The sequence below is a fragment of the Leucopleurus acutus genome (assembly GCF_964270905.1).
Source record: "Leucopleurus acutus genome assembly, chromosome: 1".
Classification (NCBI taxonomy): domain Eukaryota; kingdom Metazoa; phylum Chordata; class Mammalia; order Artiodactyla; family Delphinidae; genus Leucopleurus; species Leucopleurus acutus.
The window spans coordinates 10,001,957-10,026,998 of record NC_139142.1 but is presented as its reverse complement, the minus strand read 5'-3'; the positions used below and the strand labels follow the sequence as shown (position 1 = coordinate 10,026,998).

Here is a 25,042-nt window from a genome sequence, read left to right as displayed (position 1 = left end):
ACTGAAAGAGCCCCCTGCCACCCCGTGTCCCTTTTGTCCTTGACCACCTACAGTCTAATCTCAATACGGTAGCCAGATGATACTTTCCAAACGTTAAGTCACATCATTTCACTCGGCTGTGCAAAACCCTCCGTGGCTTCTCATTGCTCTCAAAATGAAAGCCAGTCCCCAAACCGTGAGCTGCAAGGCCCCGGATGGGCTGGCCTCCTATTTCACTCTGAGGCCTCCAGCTGATTTCGTTTTTGCCCTGTTCTAGCCGTGCTAGCCAGTTTGCCAGTTCTGGCCAATTTGTTAATTTGGGGCAACTTCTAAGGCAGCCTCCCCCCTCTTCTCTAGATAGTCACAAGGCTTAGTCCCTAATTTACTTTCATTCTTTGCTTAAATGTCATCTTTTCAGTGAAATCTTGACTAAAAGCCTCCCTGACCACCTGGTTTGAACTTGTAATCCCCCTCCTTGTACTCCTTTGTCGTCTTTCCCTGCTTTATTTTTCTCTGCAGCATTTACCACTGTTTGACAGACATTTTACGTATTTGTTTATCCTCTCTCCCTACCCGTGTACTAGAACGTAAGCTCTGTGACAGCAGAGAATTTTGTTGGTTTTCTCCACTGCGTTACCTCAGCATCCAGAATGATGAACGCTTGACTCATCATAGACCCTCCATAGACATTTGTTGCATAAGAAATTCTCAGGCTAGCTAAAGCTTGAGTTTTCTTTCAATTTCATGTGACTGTCATTCTTAGTTATTAAATTCACTCACAAGTTAATACTGTCAATTTATTGCAGAATGAAACTTTGCTACTTGTTGCCCAAAGTGAAATCTACCCTGAAGATCCCTGCAGATAAACATCTACTTCAACAGTTAGAAATGTGTGTGAGAAAACTCCTCTGTCAAGAAAAAGATAAAGATGTTCTGGCCACTGTGAAAAGAGTAAGCGTCCCTCTTGCCACGACATTTGCCTTTCTTGCAGTGTTCACCACAGCCTCACTATCTTAGCTTGATGGGATAGCAATATGTTAAAATATTTCTGTCACTGCTAGAGGAGTAAGAATTAGTAACTGATTTGGTTGATGTATGCTCCAATTGGATATGAAAGTTCCTTCTAGAGGGCACTGAGACATTAATCTTTTATTACTGGTGATATAAGCTCTATGAGAGAGCTTACATTTTAGGTATTCAGTAAATACTGTTCAGCTAATAATGAATGAGTACTTCATTCACCAGACTCTTTATAAGTGATTAGAATTGGGAAAACTTTGTTGGTATAATAGGGAAAGTCACCTTTGATAGAAACTTAGCCCTGAAAGGGCTGGAAGGGCCTTCAGTGATCTGTTGGACTTTGCAGAAGCTCGAGACCTAGAAATGTTCAAGTGTTTGCTTAAGATCTTCTTGGTAAGTGGCAGAGCCAGGGCTGAATACAGATCCCTAGCGCTTTTCAGTTATGTAACATTGTGTCTTACGGGTTTTTGTTTGTTCGTTTTAGCGTGTGATCTTATATGGATTGTTTGGCAATATTGGAACTCTAACACAGTAAACATTTGGGTTAGTGAAGTCAAACCTTAAAATACTTTATAGTCTTCAAAACCTTTTGGTTGAGTATATAATATTTTTATAAGGTTATGTCAAATGAAAATCATTACTTTTATGGTGATGAATTGGGAGATTCGGACTGACATGTATATACACTGATGTGTATAAAATGGATGACTAATAAGAACCTGCTGTATAAAAAAATAAATAAAATAAAATTCAAGAAAAAAATCATTACTTTTATGAATCTGAATGTGAAGTTCAGGACACATAGTTTTTGAGCATGTATTTGTAGTGAGAGAAGTTAATTTATTAATGTGTTAAGTAACTTGGTGTCGATGGTGAGGAAAACAGAAAGAGTCCTTTGATTTTTTTTTTTTTTCCCTAGAGATCATTGCCAGATGTTGCATAAGGAACTTTTTTGTGTGTGTGTGTGTGGTATGCGGGCCTCTCACTGTTGTGGCCTCTCCAGTTGCGGAGCACAAGCTCCGGACGCGCAGGCCCAGCGGCCATGGCCCACGGACCCAGCCGCTCCGCCGCACGCGGGATCCTCCCGGACCGGGGCACGAACCCGCGCCCCTGCATTGGCAGGCGGACTCCCAACCACTGCGCCACCAGGGAAGCCCCAGGAACTTTTTAATAAAGTGATTTGATAACTTAGTATTAATTAGTATAATTTTATTTTACTGAAATGTAAATTCTTCTTTCATTAACTGAAATAATCAGAAATACCCAGAGTCTGGACATGCATCTAAATCTAAAAACATAGATACACATAACATTTGTTTCTGTCTTTACCGTTTAATTACAGAAGTGTAAGCAATGGAATTAACTTTCAAAATAGTAAACGTGAGACAGTTACTTTTTTGAGAGAATTTATTAACTGAAGAGGTAACTCAAGCTAACCCTATAAATAGGGGCAAAAATGATATAATTAAATTGATAGATTATTAACTTTCAATGGATTATTCTGTAGTACAGCCCTTATTTTAAGAACATGTCACGTGAGGAAGTCAGTCTGTCCCATGAAAATTCTATAGTATAATGTTTATCAAACTGATGTATTGGTATGGGAACCTCTCAGGAAGCTAGCTATTCAAAGCTTTGGGATAAAAATGAAATAGTCAGTTTCTTAAGATGAAAAGTAATTTCATTTAAAAGGGCTATTTCATGCCATAAATTATAACATTTTCATAAATTTCAGCATAAAAATAAAACTTCAAATAAATATTATGTTTGCAATGGATAGCTTTGGGCATATGAATAAATGTACTTTATCCTGGCCATCAGAGTTACTCCTGTAAAAAAGTACTGTCCTCTATCAGAGACAGAACCCTGGATTAGATGGGCCATTCATTGTTTGACTGAAATAATTTATTTCAGACCAATGTATTTGAAAAGACAAATACTAAATTAAGAGAATGCTTTCAGAGTAAAGTTTTTTCTATTGGTCAAAATGTCATAATAATCACAAGTTTCTGTGGCAAGGAACTAAGGATATTAAGCCCAATGATACCTAGCTTTGTATATATTTAGCTAAAAGTTTTTTTAAAAAATTCAAAACTTATATTGTATTTCTGAAGATTCAGAAAAGAGTGGCACAGGACGTTATTAGAAACTAAATTGCATGTGTTTAGTATTTAAAATAATCCTCTACACTCGCTTTTCTTTTTTTTTTTAATGTAATTAATTAATTTATTTTTGGCTGAGTTGGATCTTGGTTGCTGTGCGCGGGCTTTCTCTAGTTGTGGTGAGTGGGGGCTACTCTTTGTTGCGGTGCGCAGGCTTCTCATTGCGGTGGCTTCTCTTATTGCCGAACACGGGCTTTAGGCACGTGGGCTTCAGTAGTTGTGGCTCGCGGGCTCTAGAGCGCAGGCTCAGTAGTTGTGGCGCACGGGCTTAGTTGCTCCGCGGCATGTGGGATCTTCCCAGCCCAGGGGCCCTGTGGCCCCTGCATTAGCAGGTGGATTCTTAACTACTGCTCCACCAGGGAAGCCCTACACTTGCTTTTCTTAAGTTGAAAAACTTTTAAAAGTTTAAGTGGATCTTGGTGTTAATATATAGAGGTTGATTAAAAACACAACATAGAGTTGGGAAGAACTTTAGAGACTTTCTAATTTAGCCTTTCACATAGTGGAGAAGTCTCTTCTTTGATCCTCCCTCTGGAAAAGGAGTCTTTCTGAGAAATGATTAGTTGATTTAATTTAATTACTGTTGAATAATTTAAAACATTTTCTTTGCAGACTGTGTTAGAGTTGGACAGAATGGAAATGTCCATGGACGCTGTGAGTACACTCTCTTTACCTTATGTTGAAAGGAATATTTAAAAATTGGCAGAGACTCATCATTAATGTTTCACAATTTCATTTTAAACTTTAAACTTAGTTTCAGAAAAAATTTTATGAAAAAGATTTGTTGGATCAAGAGAAAGAAAGAGAAGAGCTACTTCTTTTGGAAATGGTATGTTTTCACACACACACACACGTACTCTTTTCTGACCAGTATTAACTGTGCTTTGTTATTAAATCTAATCAATAATTTCTTTCAGTTTCATACTACTTTTATTTTCCCTAAATGACTAAAGAAGAATCCTGACCTTTGGAAATATGTTCTTTTATGAATTGTAAGGAAAACTACATTTGAGAGCCTTTAAAAAAAAAAAAAAACTACCTTATTGAAGTATGATTAACTTATGATTAACAGCAAATACTTAAAGTGTGCAATTTGGTGAATTTTGACATACAGACATACCCATGAAACCAGAATATAAAATACCAAACGTTGCCATTCCTTCAAAAATTTCCTTGTGCCCCCTTAGTGATTCACATCTTCTACTCTAGTCCCTAGCAACCACTAATCTAGTTTCTGTCACTGTAAATTAGTTTGCGTTTTTTAGAATTTATATAAATTGAATCATATGTTAGTACCTTTTTGGGTCATGCTTCTTTCCATCAGCATGATTACTTTGAGATTCATCCATGTTTTTGTGCATATAAAGAGGTCATTCCTTTTTATCTCTGAGTAGTACTCCGTACCGCGGATATACCACAACGTGTTTATCCACGTCTTAACGGACATTTGGGTTACTTCTAGCTTGGGAACATTAGTGAAGAAGTCTTTGAGTGGACATAAGTTTTCATTTCTCTTGGGGAAATAACTTAGGAATGGAATGGCTGGATCGTATGGTAAACTACACTTAACTTAAAAACAAAGACTGTTTTACAAAGTGCCTGTGCCGTTTTGCATTCCCACTGGCTGTGGTGGAGAGCTTCGGTTACCCCGTATCCTCGCTAATGCTCGAGAGGGTGGGTATGTAATGTTATCTCAAATTGCTTATCCCTGGTGCCTAAGGAGGCTGAGCATCTTTTCCTTTGTGTATTGGCCATCCTTATATCTTAGTTGAGGAAGTCTCTTTTCAGATTTTAAAGTGATTTTTGTTTATCTTCTTATTGAGTTGTGAGAGTTCTTTATAAACTCTGAATACAACTCCCTTGTCAGAGATACATTTTATGAATATTTTCTTGGAGTCTGTGCTTCATGGTGTCTTTGGACGAGAAGAAGTTTTTAATTTTGATGAAGTCCAACTTATCCTTTTTTTCTTTTAGCATAGTTCATGCTTTTTTGTTCTAAGAGTCTTTTGTCTATCCCCAAATTATAAAAACTTTTTCCTATGTTTTCTTCTAGGAATTTTAGTTTTAGGTTTTACATTTAGGTCTATGATTCATTTCAAGTTAATTTTTATATATGTTTATATTTTCCATCTCAATGAGCAATTATTCTAATGCCATTTATTGAAAACTTTACTTCCATTGAATTGCCTTAGCACCTTTTTTAAAAAAATCAGTTGTCCATATATACATATGTCTGTTTCTTGACTCCCTTTCTGTTGCAGTGATTTATAGGTTTATCTTTTTGGCAATTCCAAACTATCTTGATCGCTATAACTTTATAGTAATTCTTAAAATCAGGTAGGGTAACTTTTCCAACTTTTTAAAAAATTGCTTTGGCCAGTAGAGGCCCTTTTCATCTTGATACAATGTTTAGAATCAGTTTATCAATTTCTATAAAAAGCCTGCTGGAATTTTAGTTAGGATTGTGTTAATTAGCATTGATCTGTAGGTCAATTTGGAGAATTGCCATCTTAACAATTAAGTCTTCCAATCCATGAACATTGTCTACCACTTCATTTATTTAGTCTTCTTAGTTTTGGTAGAGTTAAGTGTAGAGTTCAAGGCAGTCTTTTGTTAGATTTATTTCTAGTATATTACGTGTCTCGGCATTATAAATGGAATTGTAATTTAAAGTTTTACTTTCCAGTTTTTTGTTGCTGGAGTTTAAGAATACTATTGATTTTTGTATATTAACCTTGTATTTTGAAAATGTGCTAAGTTTGCTTATTTGTTGTAGAAGTTGGTTTTTAGATTTAATAGGACATGAGTCTACCTGAGCCATTATGTCATCTTTTAGTACAGTAGGATTACTTCTTCCTGTTCAGTGTTTGTACCTTTTATTTCTTTCTTTTTGTCATATTAAAAGGTCCAGGACCTCCAGTATAATAAGAGAACTCTGACTAATGAAAGTGATGCAAGTAGGCATCTTTGTCTTTTTACTGATCTTAGGGGGAAGCAGTTCAATCTTTCATCATTAGGTATGGTGTTACCAATAGGTTTTATATAGATGCCCTTTATCGCTTCTATTCCTGGTCTGCTGAGAGTTTTTATGAGTGATTGTTAAATTTTGCCAGATGCTGTTTCTGCATTTCCTGAAATGATATTTGTTTTTCTACTTTCATTGTGTTAAAACACTGAGTTACATTGATTTTTCAAATGGTAAACCGATTTTATATTTTGGGGATAAATTCTATTTGGTGATGATATATTGTCCTTTTCTCCGCTGTTGGATGCTTGGCTAATTTATTTAAAGGAATTTTGCCTTTGTATTCATAAATTCATAGTGGGAACTGGTTTATAATTTTTGGGGTCATTTCTTGGGTCTTTTAAATTTGGTATTCGAGTTATTCTGGCCTCATAAAATGAGATGGATAGTATTACCACTTCCTCTATTTTCTGACAACTTTTGTATAAAATTGTTTTTTTTCCTTCCTTGAGTGTTTGATAGAATTCACTAGTGAAACTATCAAGACTCAAAGTTTTCATTTTGGAAGGATTTTGATAATTCATTCAATTACTTTAATAGCTATAATACTATTCACATTTTCTTTCTTTTTTGTCAATTTGATAAGTTGCTTCCCCTCCCCAATTTGTCTGTGTCATCTAAGCTGTCAAATTTGTTGGCATATGTTGTTTATAATATTCTTATATTATCCTTCTAATGTATATAGAATCTATGGTGATACCCCCTTTTATATATGTGTGTATATATATATATATATATATATATATATACACGTATATATATATATTTTTTTCCCCGGTACGCGGGCCCCTCACTGCTGTGGCCTCTCCCGTTGCGGAGCACAGGCTCCGGATGCACAGGCTCAGAAGCCATGGCTCACAGGCCCAGCCGCTCCGCGGCATGTGGGATCCTCCCGGACCGGGGCACGAACCCGTGTCCCCTGCATCGGCAGGCGGACTCTCAACCACTGCGCCACCAGGGAAGCCCCCCTTTTATATTTTTATCTTAGTGATTGGTGTTTCTCTCTGTCTCTTCGCTCCCCCCCCCTTTTTTTTTTTGAATTGCTTTTTGGTGTTTTCTCTAGAGATTACAGCAGACATACCTAACCTTTTATAGTCTTCTTTTTGTTAATATTGTACCACTTTATTTAACAGTGATACAGAACCCTTTACCTGCTCCATACTGTTCTTTATGTTACACTTGTCATGTGAATTACATCTGCACTGAAAACCCCACCAGTCAGTGTGATAATTTTTGCTTTAAGTTGTCATATATATCTTGAAGAACTTAAGAGAGTAAACCTGTGTGTTTACTCAGATGTTTACCATTTCCAGTGCTCTTCATTCATTGCTTAGGACCCAAATGTCCCTCTTATTTTTTCCCTTCAGCCTGAAGAACTTTCTTTGGAAGTTCTCGGAGAGCAAGTATTTTGTAACAAATTATCTTCGTTTTCCTTTATCTAGAATGTCTTATTTGTGCCTTTCTCTCTAAAGGATATTTTTATTGGATACAGAATTCTGGGTTTACAGCCTTTTTTATACTATACTTTAAGAAGTGTTTCTGTCTGTGTTGTGGTCTCCATAGCATCTGATAAAATATCTGTTCTCATTTGAATTATTATTCTTCTCTATATAATGTTGTTTGTCTCTGTCTACTTCCAAGATTTTTTCTTTTCTTTTTTATCTTTAGCAGTTTGCTTGTGATGTTTTTAGACATGATTAGCTTCAAATTTGTTCTGTCTTGGATTTGCTGAGCTTCCTGAATCTGTAAATGAGTGTCATTTCCCAAATTTGGGAAGGTTTGAGCCATTATTTATTTCAATATATGTTCTGTCCCAGTTCCTCACTCTTATACCTCTGGGTCTCCAATTGCACATATGTTAAATCTTTTGATACTATCCCACAGGTCCATGAGGCTTTGTTCTTTCTTTCTTTTTTTTTTTTTTTCCTTAAACTCTGCTACTCAGAGTGAATAATTTCTGTTGATCCATCTTCAGTGTCACCAGTTCTTTTCCTGCCCTCTGCATTTGGCTGCGGAGACTCTCCACTGATTTTAAAATTTCCATTACTCTATTTGTCAGTTCTAAAATTCTGATTTTTTATATTGTCTATTTTTCTGCAGAGAATTATGCTGTGAGATTAAAAACTTAAGTGGAAATCCTCTGAAAAGCAAATTGCATTATTTCAGCAGTCTAAGCCAAAGATTAGAGTTCAGGATTGCCAGTGGTAGAAGATGTAGAGAATAAGCAGACTCTAAAACATTTTAAGACTTAATGACCTAATAAACCCAACAAAAAGATCAGAGAATAGAAAAAGATCCACAGATGATCCTGATATTAGAGTTAGCAGACAAGGACTTCAAGACAACTGTGATTAATATGATCGAGATAGTAGAGGAAAAGATGACGCAGGTAACACTACTGTTAAGCCCACTTGGTGATATTTTTCAGTTTTGCACGTTTTATTTTCAGTTTTAGAATTTTTATTTAATAGTTTTTTATGCAGTCCAGTTCTATGTGGAAAATTTTTTATCTTGCATATTTTCTCTGCCTTTTTATTTTACATGCACTTGAAAAGAATGTATGTTCTCCAGTGTTGATTGTAGTGTTCTGTACATGTCGGTTATGCCATGTTTGTTCAGAACTTGATATGTTTATTGATTTTTCTTGGCTATTCTGTTGGGATAAAGAACTCTTTGAGTTTGGGTAACATTTTGTTTCTTGGTCTGGGAGCTGATTATATGGGTGTGTTCACTTTGGGAAAATTTATTGAGCTGTACACTTATATTTGTGCACCTTCTCTATGTGTATTATACTTCAATAGAACATTTAAATAATATCTAAAAGATCATTTCTTTTTCTCTCAGTCTTTTAAAAGAAGAACATTATTTTGCCATGTATCAGTCAGAAATGGAAAGGGCCAGTAGTAGCACATTTTGCTGATGAGAATGAGTAGATACGTTGTAGAAATTAACGGCTCATCACAACAATGATACCAAACTCATTGTTTTAGTTTGACAAGCGTCCAAGGGCACAATTCTGTAGATGTTAAAAAAAACACAAATCTGAAAGAACTGTGACTTCTTTAGACACTAATTTGGAAAAACAAATTGCTTCTGTTATGTATTTTTGTGAACTGTATCTGTACCTCTAAAGCTTAGAGTAATTTCTGATTAGAACAATTTTCTAAATCTAATGCTTACCTTTAATGCTAAGATACTGTTTTATTAATAGGAACAATTAGAAAAAGAAAAGCAACAAAATGATGGAAGGCCCATGAGTGATAAAACCTTTGAAAAGAAACGTAAGTAGTTTTCGCATGTCTTTATCACCAAGGTACCCAACTGATGTTGCATCCTAGTGTGCTGAGAGACCATGCTTAGTTTTTAATTTAATATGAAAAATCACTTCACTTTCTTTCATTTATCAAAGTTGTTTTCAAAAATTGGCTGCTAACTGCGATATAGGTTTAGGAGTACATGAATAAATGGTGAGGATCAATGTGGAGGTTCAGATCCTTCAAAGGAAAGTTTGAAGTTTGGTAACAGCAATAAGATTGCAAAATTGATCACTGAATAACTAAGATTGAAATATTTAAATATATAAAAAGTAAGATTTGGAAGAGAGTGTTGCTTCACTAGGGAGAGTGATTCATATTCTCTGCATTGCCTTGTATGTGTGTGGAGATTAATAAGAACTCAGAGGAAATTATAGCACTTAAATCAGAGTTTGTTTTAGGTAGAGACACCAAGACACCAACAACTCTGCCCAAGAACATCCCCATTTCTGTCCCTGGACCCTCTTCTGGCACCCCATCCACAAGTAAGAAACTTGTTTTTGTGTCTCCTTTTTTCCTTTCCTAAACAATAATTACAGGGAAGTCACTCCGTGAGATGAGATATATCATTTGAAGGCACCTTTTGCCTTTTACTGTTAGCTGTTTTGGTGGTTCTTAATGGGCAGTAGGGGTAAGAGATACACCAGTCAGGTCAAGCTAAGGAAAGGAAGCTACACCTGTCAGTGTTTTACTGAAAATTGTGGGAGTTGGAGAGGAAATGGGGTTGGGGCAGCTAAGGATGAACTGATGAACTAAACAATTGCATTTTCCTTTTGCTTGTTACTCTAGGCAAAGAAATCAAGAAATCCAAATTGATTCGAAGCCAGTCTTTTAATAATCAAGCTTTTCATGCAAAATATGGCAACTTAGACAAGTGTGCTGGGTATGATCTGTCAGCTACTCACATTTTGACTTAATTTTTATTTTATTTTATTTTTAATTAATTTTTACTGGAGTATAGTTGCTTTACAATATTGTGTTAGTTTCTGCTGTACAGCAAAGTGAATCAGTTATACGTATACATATATCCCCTCTTTTTTAGATTTCCTTCCCATTTAAGTCACCACAGAGCATTGAGTAGAGTTCCCTGTGCTATACAGTAGGTTCTCATTGGTTATCTATTTTATATATAGTAGTGTGTTTATTGTCAATCCCAATCTCCCAATTCATCCTGACCTCCCTTCCCCCTTGGTATCCATAAGTTTGTTCTCTACATCTGTGTCTCTATTTCTGCTTTGCAAATAAGTTCATCTGTACCATTTTTCTAGATTCCACTTATAAGTGATATTATACAATGTTCCTTTTTTCTATTTCTGACTTACTTCACTCTATATGACAGTCTCTAGGTCTATCCATGCCTCTGCAAATGGCACTATTTTGTTCCTTTTTATGGCTGAGTAATATTCCCTTGTATATATGTACCACATCTTCTTTATCTATTCCTCTGTTGATGGACATTTAGGTTGCTTCCATGTCCTGGCTGTTGTAAACAGTGCTGCAGTGAATATTGGTGTGCATGTATCTTTTTGAATTATGGTTTTCTCCAGGTATATGCCCAGGAGCTGGATTGCTGGGTCATATGGTAATTCTATTTTTAGTTTTTTGAGGAACCTCCATTGTGTTCTCCATAGTGGCTGTACCAATTTACATTCCCACCAACAGTGTAGGACGGTTCCGTTTTCTTCACATCCTCTCCAGCATTTTTCTTTGTAGATTTTTTGATGATGGCCATTCGGACTGGTGTAAGGTGATACCTCATTGTAGTTTTGACTTGCATCTCGCTAATAATTAGTGGCGTTGAGCACCTTTTCATGTGTTTCTTGGCCATCTGTATGTCTTCTTTGCAGAAATGTCTATTTAGGTCTTCTGCCCATTTTTTCATTGGGTTGGTTTTTTTTTTGATATTGAGCTGCATGAGCTGTTTATATATTTTAGAGATTAATCCCTTGTCAGTTGCTTTGTTTGAAAATATTTTATCCCATTCTGAGCATTGTCTTTTCGTTTGGTTTATGGTTTCCTTTGCTGTGCAAAAACTTTTAAGTTTAATTAGGTCCCACTTGTTTATTTTTGTTTTTATTTTCATACTCTAAGAGGTGGGTCAAAAAAGATCTTTCTGAGATTTATGTCAGAGTGTTCTACCTATGTTTTCCTCTAAGAGTTTTATAGTGTCTGGCCTTACATTTAGGTCTTTAATCCATTTTGAGTTTATTTTTGTGTGTGGTGTTAGGGAGTGTTCTAATTTTATTCTTTTACATGTAGCTGTCCAGTTTTCCCAGCACCACTTACTGAAGAGACTGTCTTTTCCCTATTGTATATTCTTGTCTCCTTTGTCATGGATTAGGTGACCATAGGTGTGTGGGTTTATCTCTGGGCTTTGTATCCTGTTCCATTGATTTATTTTTCTGTTTTTGTGCTCGTACCATACTGTCTTGATGAATGTAGCTTTGTAGTATAGTCAGAAGTCAGGGAGCCTGATTCTTCCAGCTCTGTTTTTCTTTCTCAAGATTGCTTTGACTATTCAGGATCTTTTGTGTTTCCATACAAATTGTAAAATTTTTTGTTCTAATTCTGTAAACAGTGCCATTGGTAATTTGATAGGGAGTGCATTGAATCTGTAGATTGCTTTGGGAAGTATAGTCATTTTCACAGTATTGATTCTTCCAATTCAAGAACATGGTATGTTTCTCCATCTGTTTGTGTCGTCTTTGATTTCTTTCATCAGTATCCTATAGTTTTATGAGTACAAGTCTTTTGTCTCCTTAGGTAGGTTTATTCCTAGGTATTTTATTCTCTTGTTGCAATGGTAAATAGGATTGTTTCCTTAATATCTCTTTCTGATTTTTCATTGTTAGTGTATAGGAATGCAAGAGATTTCTTTGTATTAATTTTGTATCCTGCAATTTTACCAAATTCATTGGAAAACTCTACTTGTTTTCTGGTGGCTTCTATGTATAGTATCATGTCATCTGCAAACAGTGACAGTTTTACTTCTTTTCCAATTTGGATTCCTTTTGTTCCTTTTTCTTCTCTGATTTCTGTGGCTAGGACTTTCAAAACTATGTTGAATAATAGTGGCAAGAGTGGACATCCTTGTCTTGTTCCTGAACTTAAAGGAAATGCTTTCAGTTTTTCACCATTGAGAATGATGTTTGCTGTGGATTTGTTGTATATGGCCTTTATTATGTTGAGGTAGGTTCCTTCTATGCCCACTTTCTGGAGAGTTTTTATCATAAATGGGTGTTGAATTTTGTCAGAAGCCTTTTCTGTATCTATTGAGATGATCACATGGTTTTTATTCTTCAGTTTTTTAATGTATATCACATTGATTGATTTACATATATTGAAGAATCCTAGTATCTCTGGGATAAGTCCCACTTGTTCATGGTGTATGATCCTTTTAACGTGTTGTTGGATTTTGTTTGCTAGTATTTTGTTGAGGATTTTTGTGTCTGTGTTCCTCAGTGATATTGGCCTGTAATTTCCTTTTTCGTGATATCTTATCTTTGTCTGGTTTTGGTGTCAGGGTGATGGTGGCCTCGTAGAATGAGCTTGGGAGTGTTCCTTCCTCTGCAATTTTTTGGAAGAGTTTGAGAAGGATGGATGTTAGCTCTTCTCTAAATGCTTGATAGAATTCACCTGTGAAGTCATCTGGTCCAGGACTTTGGTTTGTTGGAAGATTTTTAACCACAATTTCAATTTCATTACTTGTGATTGGTCTGTTCATATTTTCTGTTTCTTCCTGGTTCAGTCTTGGAAAGTTATACCTTTCTAAGAATTTGTCCATTTCTTCCAGGTTGTCCATTTTATTGGCATATAGTTGCTTGTAGTAATCTCTTATGATCCTTTGTATTTCTGCGGTGTCAGTTGTAACTTCTCCTTTTTCATTTCTAATTTTATTGATTTGAGTCCTCTCCCTTTTTTTTCTTGATGAGTCTGGCTAAAGGTTTATCAATATTGTTTGTCTTCTCAAACAACCAGCTTTTAGTTTCATTGATCTTTGCTGCTGTTTTCTTCATTTCTATTTCGTTTACTTCTGCTCTGATCTTTATGATTTTTCTTTTACTAATTTTCGGTTTTGTTTGTTCTTCTTTCTCTAGTTGCTTTACGTGTAAGGTTAGGTTGTTTGAGATTTTTCTTGTTTCTTGAAGTAAGATTGTATTGCTATAAACTTCTCTCTTTGAACTGCTTTTTGTTGTATCCCATAGGTTTTGGGTCGTCATGTTTTCGTTGTCATTTGTTTCTAGGTATTTTTTGACTTCCTCTTTGATTTCTTCAGTTATCCATTGGTTATTTAATAACATATTGTTTAGCTTCTATGTGTTTGTGTTTTTTACAGTTTTTTTCCTGCAATTGATTTCTAATCTCATAGCGTTGTGGTCTGTAATGATGGTTGATATGATTTCAGTTTTCTTAAATTTATTGAGGCTTGATTTGTGACCCAAGATGTGATCTGTCCTAGAGAACGTTCCGTGTGCACTTGAGAAGAAAGTGTATTCTGCTGCTTTCGGTTGGAATGTCCTATAATTATCAATTAAGTTTATCTGGTCTAATGTGTCATTTAAGGCTTGTGTTTCCTTATTAATTTTCTGTCTGGATGATCTGTCCATTGGTATAAATGGGGTATTAACGTCCCCCACGATTATTGTGTTACTGTCGATTTCCTCTTTTATGGCTGTTAGCATTTGCCTTATGTATTGAGGTGCTCCTATGTTTGGTGCATAAATATTTACAATTGTTATATCTTCGTCTTGGATTGATCCCTTGATCATTATGTAGTGTCCTTCCTTGTCTCTTGTAACATTCTTTATTTTAAAGTCGATTTTGTCTGATATGAGTATTGCTACTCCAGCTTTCTGTTGATTTCCTTTTGCATGGAATATCTTTTTCCACCCCCTCACTTTCAGTCTGTACGTGTCCCTAGGTCTGAAGTCAGTCTCTTGTAGACAGCATATATATGGGTCATGTTCTGACTTAATTTTCATCTTATAGTCATACATCTTTATGTGAAATGAATTGAATTATTAAATAATTCAATGAATTATTAAATAAAATCAGGATTAATTTTTAGGTTTTTATAGGGCAGTTATAAGTTATCTTCTATAAAGGTTTCATGTTCTTCTATATCTTCTATAAAGGTTTCATGTTAAAAACAAAAAAGTAGTCTACGAATCTGCATAAGAAATAGGTATCCTGGAATTCTAGGAAGACTACTGCCCTGATGCTTTATAACAACATCATGGAATCCGTGTGTTGTTTATGCTATATCACCTATGCCACAGAACTTCTAAAAGGGTATGAACGTGCCCCATTTACTAAATGGATGTGGACATCCATTTGCAGCTAGTGTTATTTCTGTCCGTAAAGAAGCCACTGGCCTGTTTCTGTGGTAAAGTGGTGACAACACAGTTCTCCTGATGGTAAATGAATGTGTAGTCTCCCTTTTGGCCCAGACCACAAAATTATAAACAGTTAAGATTAGGGGAGAATCAGCATAAATTAAATGACCATGAATTTTATATATATTGTACACATATAGTATATAATAGCTGTATATCAAGCGGCAAGCAAAGTAATTTTAAAGGAACATAAATGTCTTCAAAACTATTTATCAAAAATATAACATGTTATGGGAAAAATGTTTTTATTTTATTATTTTTATCTTTTTATAAAAGATTGAATAAAAAGCTTATTCTAGGTTTTCAGCTATGTTTTTGGACATTATTGGTAGATCCTTCTAAAGTTCCTAGCCAATAGGGTGATCTCAAGATGGACAAAAGAGATTAGAACTAAAGATAAGTTATTTCCAGGAAAATTTTATCCACATTACCTGTTTGGGCTGAGCATCAATAGAAAACCTGTTATTTTCATGTAGCAGAAGTTTAAGGAGATGATTTTAAGTTAAAGACAAAGTAACTATTGTGAGGCATGGAATGTAAAAAATAAATGAGAAATAAAAATAGCAAGCATGTTTCATAAGAAGTAGAGGAAAGCGTTAAAAAAAAGATTAGGAAAGACCTAGTGCTAGATGACTGGGATTGAAAGAAGCATATTCTTGTATTTTAACTAAATCATGTTCTTTTCTAGTAAAAGTTCTACAGCAGCATATACACCTTCTGTCTCAGGGTTAACAAAGACTTCTGTGATTTCACTAACTGGTAAGTAGAAATCTGAGCTCTTCAAAAAATTGTTAAATTTAATAAAATATGATTTTCCTTAAATGGCCCATTTCTTTATTTCTAGATACAGTTTCCCTAAATTTATATCTTTATCCAATAGCAAAGAAATTAAACTTTTCCCTAGCAATTAAGAAGATGCTTAACAATACTATTTTGTTTTCACTGTGTCAAGAGTCAGAGTTCAATATTTGCAAAAGAGGAAAAGGACAAAATAAGATAGGTTTTACCATGGTCTGAGGACCTAATGAGGCATAGACTAAAAGTTTTTGCAATAATTTTTAAGGAAGTTAAAAACAGCAGGGCTTCACTGTGGATCATATGCTGCTAAACAGTTACAATATTATGTATTTGAAAGTTTATACCAGGGGTAAAGGGCCACATGATAAATATTTTGGGCTCTGTTGGCCAATTGGTTTCTGTCACAATTACTCAACTCTGGTGTGACAGAGTAAAAGCAGCCATAGACAACACATAACAAGTAGGTATGGCCTTTATTGGACACAATATTATTGTGTCTCAGGGAACAGGGAGGCCTGAGGAGGCGAGAGATGGGGGAATGGCCAGTAAGTGGAGCAATCAGAACAGACACAACATAAATTGATTAAGTTTGCCGTCTTTTTTTTTTTTTTTGACAAGTGTTCTTTTTTTAAGGGAACTTTATTTTTATTTATTTATTTATGGCTGGGTTGGGTCTTCCTTGCTGTGTGGGCTTTCTTTAGTTGCGGTGAGCGGGGGCTACTCTTCGTTGCAGCGCGCAGGCTTGCTGTGGTGGCTTCTCTTGTTGCGGAGCACGGGCTCTAGGCACGCGGGCTTCAGTAGTTGTGGCACATGGGCTTCAATAGTTGTGACATGTGGGCTTCAGTAGTTGTGGCTCACAGGCTCTAGAGCACAGGCTCAGTAGCTGTGGTGCACTGGCTTAGCTGCTTCACGGCATGTGGGATCTTCCTGGACCAGGGCTCGAACCTGTGTCCCCTGCATTGGCAGGCGGATTCTTAACCACTGCGCCACTAGGGGAGCCCAAGTTTTCTGTCTTATGTGAGTGAGGTTCATGGTGCCACAAAACAATTGCAATAGTAACATCAAAGATCATGATCACAGACCACCATAAATATAATAATAATGAAACAGTTGGAAATATTGTAAGAATTATCAAAATCTGACACGAAGACAAGAAGTGAGCAAATGCAGTTGGAAAAATGGTGCTGTTAGACTTGCTGGGCGCGGTGTTGCCACAAACCTTCAATTTATAAAAAATGCATTTTCTGTTCTATCTGCAGTAAAGTGAAGAGCAATAAAACAAGGTAGGCTTGTGTATGATACGCAGATTCTAAAACTTAACATCCAGAGCCTTACATAAAAGCATGTCTCTCATAAGGGTAAATTATTTATTAAAATATTTGAAAAGTATTCTCTCTTAAAATTGTGGTATTATTTTGGGGAGAGGGAATAGGTTGAATGAAATATCTCCTAGGTTTCTTGATTAGAAAAATGTGCTTATTACTTATTATTTATTACTTAATGAATTACAGACTGAGGAAAAAGTCACTATACAATTACATATCTGATCTACAAAGAGAAAATGGGAGCAAAATGTCTCTTAACAAATGTATTAAGTGTTCACAGAGAGAAGAGATTTTATTTACTTTTGTGTCTTAAGACGGGCTTTAGGATGATTATCATTTGAGGTGAACCTTAAGGTACGCTAGGATTTTGACAGGCAGAGATGGGTATGGAATACTGTCCCATGCAGAGGACCTGTCAGAAGCAAAAGCTGACTGTTGTGTCTTCAGGGAGCGACAGCAGGCTGTTTGGCTGGAGCCCAGAGAGGGTGTAGCGGGAGTAGTGTTAAATAAAATAAAGGTAAGGTCAAGTGTAGAGTGGAAGATCTAATTGATGCTTTTTACTTAAGGCGAATCCATCAGTCATCAACTGCAGCATTCCAAAGCTATGTGGGCACAACAGACTGGGGGAAATGTAAAGGGAATTCTAGTAAGGATTCAGGGAAACACATTGCAATGTATCCATTTTGGGTGGGTATGAAAATTAGTGGAACCCTTTGGAAGCAGTTTGGTCAAGTTCATCAAGAATCCTAGTTTTAAAAAATAGTCTATGCCTCAAAAAATCCCATTTCTAGTGATCCGTCGTGAAGTATAAATAAAACACGTATAACGAGAAAAAATTTGTCACAGTGTTCCTCCTTGACATGATGTGATGAAGATGCTACTTTACCTCTTCTCATCCTCCCTCAAACCCGGATCCCTAGTGTAATTGTGAGAAAAGCATCAGACAGATTCCAGTAGGGGCACATCCTACAAACTATGTGACCAGTACCCCTAAAAACCGTTAAGGTCATCAAAAGCAAGGAAAGGCTAAGAAACTGTCCCAGCCAAGGAGAGCCTAAGGAGACCTGACAAGTAAGTGTACTGTGGTGCCCTGGATGGGATCCTGAGACAGAAACAGACATTGGGTGAGACTGACAGAATCCAAACACACTGTGGGTTTTTGTTAATAATGATGTGTCACCACTGGCTCACTAATTGTACCAAGTATAGTATGTAAATGTAAGGTGTTAATAATAGGGGAACTAGGTGAAAGGGGTAGGTGGGAATTCTTCATACTCTCTTCTCAATTTTTCTATAAATCTCATACTTCAAAAAATTGTCTAAGATAACATTTAAAATAACTTCAAAGATTTTAAACGCTTAGGGATAAATTTAATAAAATGTGTGCTAAATGCACACTCAGAACTTCCAAAATGTTGCTGAAAGAAATTAAAGAAGACATAAATAAATGGAAAGCTGTACCGTGTTTATGGATTAGAAAACTTAATATTGTTATGATGTCAGTTCATTTTAAATGGAGCCAGAGATTCAGTGCAATCCTGATAAAAATTTTGACAGTCTTTTTGAAATTTACTGTGTATTCAAATTCATAGAACTGAGTGTTTTGAAAAAAATTAAAGTTAGAGAATGTCAGTTACCTGATTTCATCATTTACTACTACAGCTTCAGTACTCAAGACTGTGTGCCCTGCCCTGACATACATAGTCAGCTGAGTTTCAACAAAGGTGATGTGATTGTATTTTTTTAAATAATACTAGAACAATTGGATGTCCATAAAAAACCCAAAGAACTGAACCTCAATTCTTATCTCACAGCTGTACACAAAATTAACTCAAAATGTATTCTAAACTTAAGCATAAAAGCTAAAACTGATATTTCTGAAGAAAATATAGAAGGGAGTCTTTGTGATTTTGGAATTGACAAAAGTTTTTCCAAACCATAAAGAAAAAAATTAACATATTGGACTTCATAAAAATGTAAAGTTTTAGCACTTTGAAATAGAGCATTAATAAAATAAAAGGCAGGACACAGATTAGGAGAAAATACTCATATTACATATACCTGACAAAGGACTTGTATCCAGAATATACAAAGATCTTTTTTTTTAAGTTGAAGTATAGTTGATTTACAATATTGTGTTAATTTCAGGTGCACAGCACAGCAATTCAGTTATACATATATTCTGCCTCAGGTCCTCTTTCCTTATAGGTTATTACAAAATACTGAGAATAGTTCCCTATGCTATACAGTAGTTGCTTGTTGGTTATCTATTTTATTATTTATATAGCAGGGTGTATATGTTAATCCCAACCTCCTAATTTATCCCTCCCCCCCTTTTCCCACCTTTCCCCTTTGGTAACCATAAGTTAGTTTTCTATGTCTGCGAGTCTCTTTCTACTTTGGAAATAAGTTCATTTGTATCTTTTTTTTTAGATTCCACATACAAGCAATATCATATGATATTTATCTTTCTTTGGCTTACTTCACTTATTATGATAATCTCTAGGTCCATCCATGTTGCTGCAAATGGCATTATTTTATTCTTTTTTATGGCTGAGTAATAGTCTATATTCCACCACATCTTCTTTATCCATTCCTCTGTTGATGGACATTTAGGTTGCTTCCATGTCTTGGCTATTGTAAATAGTGCTGCAGTGAACATTGGGGTACCTGTATCTCTTCGAATTACAGTTTTCTCTGGATATATGCCCAGGAGTGGGATTGCAGGATCATATGGTAGTTCTATTTTTAGTTTTAAGAATATACAAAGATCTTTAAAACAAATCAGGCAACTGATTTTAAAATGGGAAAAAATTTGAACACGCACTTCATGAAAGAAGATATACAAATAAGTAAGTAAAAAGATGCTGAAGATCAGTAACCATTAAGAAATGCAAATTAAAGCAATGAGTAACCCACACACACACACACACACACAAGGAGATACCACTTCACACCCACTAGAATTACTAAAAAGACTCACAGTATCAAGTATGTGTGAGGAGGTGGAGAAACTTTCCAGGACTCTCATATGTTGCTGTGGGAAATGCAAAATGGTCTAATCACTTTGGACAGCAGGTTGGCAGTTCCTTATGAAGTTAAATATACACTTACTATGTGATTCAGCAGTTCCATTCCAAGACTTTTACTGAAGGGAAATTAAAACATATGTCCATACACAGACTTGCACACAATTGTCCATAGCAGCTCTATTTGTAATAGATTACAAATTTTTTGGAAAAGAAGTCATAATGTCTGTCAGTAGGAGAATGGATAGACAAATTTAGGCATGTCTGTGCAATGGGGATGCCAGTCAGCAATAAAAAGGATGAAGTATTGATGTGGATGAGTTGCAGCATAATTATGCTGCATGAAAGAAGGCAGACAAAAAAAGCATACATACTGTATGATTCCCTTTATACAATATTCTATAAAATGCAAATTAATCTGTAGTGACGGGAGGCAGGTCCGTGGTTGCCTGGAGTGGGGGCGGGGGGTGGAGGGAGGGATGACAAGGAGGCGGAACAAACATCCAGTGATGGGTGTGTTCACTCTTGATTGTGGTGATGGCTTCATGGGTGTATACAGATGTCAGAACCTTAAATTCGTGCAATTTATTGTATATAAATTATACCTTAATAAAGTTGACTTTAAAAGAAGGGAAACAAAGTCAGTTATCAGTAACCTTCTCTAAGGTTCACCTCTCTCTAAGTATATTCCATCTGGCTGACTGTACACGTATTACTTTCAGATGATTCATTCCGGACTCGTAATGCCGGCAGTGCTTCCAGTTCCTTTTCCTCTAATACTCCCCTGCCCAGCACCTCCCGAGGGACAGGTAACTCAGGTGATCCCAAGAGCAGTGGAAGTAAAGATACACAACCACGGAAGGCTACCTTGTAAGTAATCCAGTGATGTACTGCTAAGTGTTTTATTCTGTTCTTTTCTCAGTGTACTTTCCTTCCCACTTAAATACTTCTCCGAAGAAGAGAAGATGTCTGTAATGAGACAGTGTCATCAAGTAAAAGGGATTATTATTATCACTGTTACATCAGATACTTTATATAAGATAATTTATATGTGGCAAAGACATTGTAACCTTAGGAAGTTGACAAGAAACTTTAAATGGTTCCCACTAATATCTGAGGTCTGTTTATTTTTCTGTGAAATATTTGCATTCAGGAAATTTAGCTCTGAGAAGACTCTGAGTGTAATTGCATTCGTTTAAACAAACTAGCTTAAGTACACAGCATTGAATCACCCAGTGCTCAGAGGGATGGGTGTAACTGATGCCACTTAAGAAATATTACTGCAGCATATAATCCAGAGTTGTGGGTCCAATAAGCTAGAGATTCTACAGACAACATTTGTTCCTTAAAGTTATAAAGGTCATAAAGGGCCTCTATTCTCCTTTTCCCCTTGTGGTTCCTTTTTATGCACCATTTGGATCTTGTTTGAATTGTCGAAGTCTTTGTTTCTTTTAGGTTAAACATTTAAGAGGGTAGTGCCAAAATAAAATCTCCATAACGAGAGGTTGTATCCAGGTAGAAGTGATTCATCCAAAATACCCAAACTATAGTTACACGTGTCCTCTTTCATATGGGACACGTGAATCTTCTGATTAGAAGAGAATTTAAACAGTATTCAGACTCTCTTTTAAACATATTTCACTTAATTCATGAATATTTTCTATTATTAAGTTTCTGATGTGCATCTTTTTGCAGAAACTCCACACTGGAATCCCATTTAGGAACTGAACTGTATTATAATTTGTTCAAAAATTTTAATTGGTCATTGGTGTATACAAATATAGATGTATTCAAAATTCATTCAGAACTTAGAAATACATTTATTGAATAGAGCTCAAGGAAAGAGTAGGACTACATAATAGAAAAAAGTAATAGTAAATAGAAAAAATAATATTGATAGTACAGGTTAGTAGTATTAATACAGAAGATATTTTTATTTACAGAGAATCTCTTAGCCATATAATTATTGCTCTAATGATTATACTGTGGGAGTTCCATTTAAAGTCTCAAAATAGAGGCAGGACAGGGTAATGGTCTATGGAGAGCACGGAGCTGGAGCCTCATGCCCTGGTTCCCGTGGCAGTTCCAGCGAGCACTCTGGGCCTCGGTGTGCCCGCGAAATGACAGGGCAAGGCTCACAGTTCATCCTCTGAGGCGCCTTCCATTCTGGCATCCTGAAATCCTTCCTCTCGATCACCCTTGACCCTCTTCCTGTCAAAAGATTGCCCTGGAATTCTTCTATTGAAGAACACGTTTAATAACATCAGAATGCAATTCATTCTCTTTTCAACTTACCCTTCTAAATGCAATAGGCATTTTTGATAAGTAAAGACCATTGAAGCCTAATATATTTATACTAGCTCTCCTTTATTTCAGATTACTATCTTTATCTTTTTTTGTTGTTGAGCATGTTTTTCCTTTTTATTGACTGAATTTTCTCTTGCTCAGTATTTGTAATACATAATTATATAAATAATCATATAATCAGTTATATCTATAATTGATTGTTTTAAAAAATGCATCTAGAAACAAACACTCTGCTAACAAGTCACAGCAGTTTGTTTCTTCTTTTCTGAATATTCTGAAGAAGGAGGAATATTGGTATTGCAGCTGCTTTATCAATGTGTAACTGAATCTGCAGGTCCGCAACTCTCTCTCCATGTTATGTGGTTCTAATTCGGACTTTCTCGCGTATGCACACCGCCACATAACTGAAATAGGTGATTGATATCTACATTGGTCATGTTTCTGTGGAGTATTATCCACCATTCAGTGGCATGCCATATCCAAATGAAAATCTATCCTTTTTTTCTTCAAATAAACCTATGAAGTGATTTCAGAAACTATTAATTATCTCAGTTTTTGCTGCTCAAAAAAATTCTATGCAATACATTCTCCAGCTTTACAGTATCGTGGGGATGACACATCTGGTATTTAGGAATATCAATGTCCTAAAGGAAGTACGGAATGCATCATATCTTATGTCTTTCAAGGCCAGACAATTGATATATTTTTAGGCTGTGTTAATTTCTGTTATGGTTATAGAAAGTGAAAAACGTAGGAAAAGTATGAATTGAATTGAATGCTATGTTAGATGCACATAGGATTTAGTAGTTATAGGTTATTCCAAGTGATCTTTAATATGTAAGTCACCGTTCTCATATATTAGGTTTATTCAAAGTAGATTATATCTATTTCTTTACTTTGTAAGCATTATGTGGATAAAAATTTTCATGTTTTGTTTTCTTTCTTTTTCTTTCCTTCTCCTTCTTCTCTCTCTCTTCTCTCTTTCATTCTTCTCTCTTTCTTTCCTCCTTTTGACAAAGAAAATCCAGAAAATCCAATCCTTAAATCATCTGCTTGAAGGAGGCAGAACAAAGACAACTGGAGATAACGTGATCGATGGACAAAAGCTAAAGCAATGGCTCGGGCTTTTTTTTTTTTTTTTTTTTTTTAATGAATGGGAAAGAGAGAGATACATAATGGCAGCTGGTGTTGTTAAACGTTCCATGTTTGAAATTATATTCCCTAGGAGGTATAATACATATTTCTTGAATAATAATGTGGTTACAGAATTCCAATGTTATAGTGAAGTGTAATGAAAAACAACTTTAGGTATGTGCTTTAACTACTGCTACAAAAGAGATAAGTCTGCATTTATTTGTGCAGGAAACCATCTATTTAATTGTTCTAGAGTTTAGCATTTACAAACTGAAAGGTCCAAATCAACTGAAATTGCCCTGCCTAGATAATCACTTGGAGGGGGACTTGGGAGTAAGAATGACACTGCATTTTCTCACAAATCTCCAAGCCCAGTTGAAAAGTCACACTGTAACAGGGTACAAACAGCTGTCCGAAATTATATCAGTCCTATGATTGTGATGACAAGATGTTGTACCTGGACATTCCGAAATTAAAATTTGGCAATGAAAATTCTACAAAGATTTCTGATAACTTTTAGCTACAACTACCTTAAAAATAACAGATTGATGATTTCCTTTATTTCCTAGAAGAATTTATTTTATAAATACTTTGTTTACATTTTAGATTGTATTTGTCCTTACTGAATTAAAAATGATGACTCTAGTTTGAATCAGCTGTTACTCCAAGCTATCATGCTTAAGCTATGTCAACAGCATATATTTGTACTAATGCTAATATTTCCATCAACATTTGCCTGTGGAATATATTCAGTTCTTAATTTTAAAAATGTCAGTTCTTGAGATATACTGTATGAAGCTATTGTCAGCTTCTCTATTTCAAAATGCAATCAGCATATAACTATATTGTTATTAGAAAATATTTGTTTTTTTAAAATATACTGATGTATGATAAAGATGATCTAATTTGTGAATGCATATGCGTGTGGTTACTTTTTATAATGTGGAATAATGAATTTACTCAAAATAAAACATAGGTTAATGAGATACCTGTGTTTGTGAAAAAAGTTTTAAATACTTTCCTACAGTTTTTATTCTGTAATTAAAGACAGTTCATTCTTAAGTAATGAACAAGAAAAGCGCACGGACATCAACTGTACATTACCCAGGGGACAGCTACTCAGTGTGAGGCTTTCATGCTGTTTGTTTCCCCCTTTCCTTACATATGGCCTCTTTTTTGGCTTTTTTTTTTTTTTTTTTTTTTTGCGCGGTACGCGGGCCTCTCACCGCTGCGGCCCCTCCCGTTGCAGGGCACAGGCTCCGGACGCGCAGGCTCAGCGGCCATGGCTCACGGGCCCAGCCGCTCCGCGGCATGTGGGATCTTCCCGGACCGGGGCACGAACCCGTGTCCCCTGCATCGGCAGGCGGACTCTCAACCACTGCGCCACCAGGGAAGCCCTACTTTGGCTATTTTTAGTGATTCTTCATATCTTTCATTTAAGGACAGTCAGGTAAATGGAATTGTTCAACCATTCATTTTGTCAGTAATTAAAAATTGAGTAGGTATGAGAAGCTTGACAGTACTGGTTAATTCATGTATTCTTTGTGGATTTC

The 25,042-nt window shown here is 35.8% G+C and overlaps 1 protein-coding gene across 2 annotated transcripts in view; it reads left to right on the top strand.

The window, feature by feature from the left end:
- The window catches only part of PPP4R4 (protein phosphatase 4 regulatory subunit 4), a gene marked incomplete at both ends in the record, with an annotated part of 120,649 nt that extends 97,250 nt beyond the window's left edge, over positions 1 to 23,399 (top strand). For both annotated transcript variants that reach the window (XM_082835375.1, XM_082835374.1), the window contains 9 exons: positions 786 to 930; positions 3,774 to 3,815; positions 3,916 to 3,990; positions 9,398 to 9,467; positions 9,902 to 9,985; positions 10,290 to 10,383; positions 15,585 to 15,655; positions 20,771 to 20,918; positions 23,375 to 23,399. In XM_082835375.1, the coding sequence (XP_082691501.1) occupies positions 786 to 930; positions 3,774 to 3,815; positions 3,916 to 3,990; positions 9,398 to 9,467; positions 9,902 to 9,985; positions 10,290 to 10,383; positions 15,585 to 15,655; positions 20,771 to 20,918; positions 23,375 to 23,399 (754 nt within the window). The remainder of the gene's footprint in view (positions 1 to 785; positions 931 to 3,773; positions 3,816 to 3,915; positions 3,991 to 9,397; positions 9,468 to 9,901; positions 9,986 to 10,289; positions 10,384 to 15,584; positions 15,656 to 20,770; positions 20,919 to 23,374) is intronic.
- Positions 23,400 to 25,042: the final 1,643 nt, after the last annotated feature.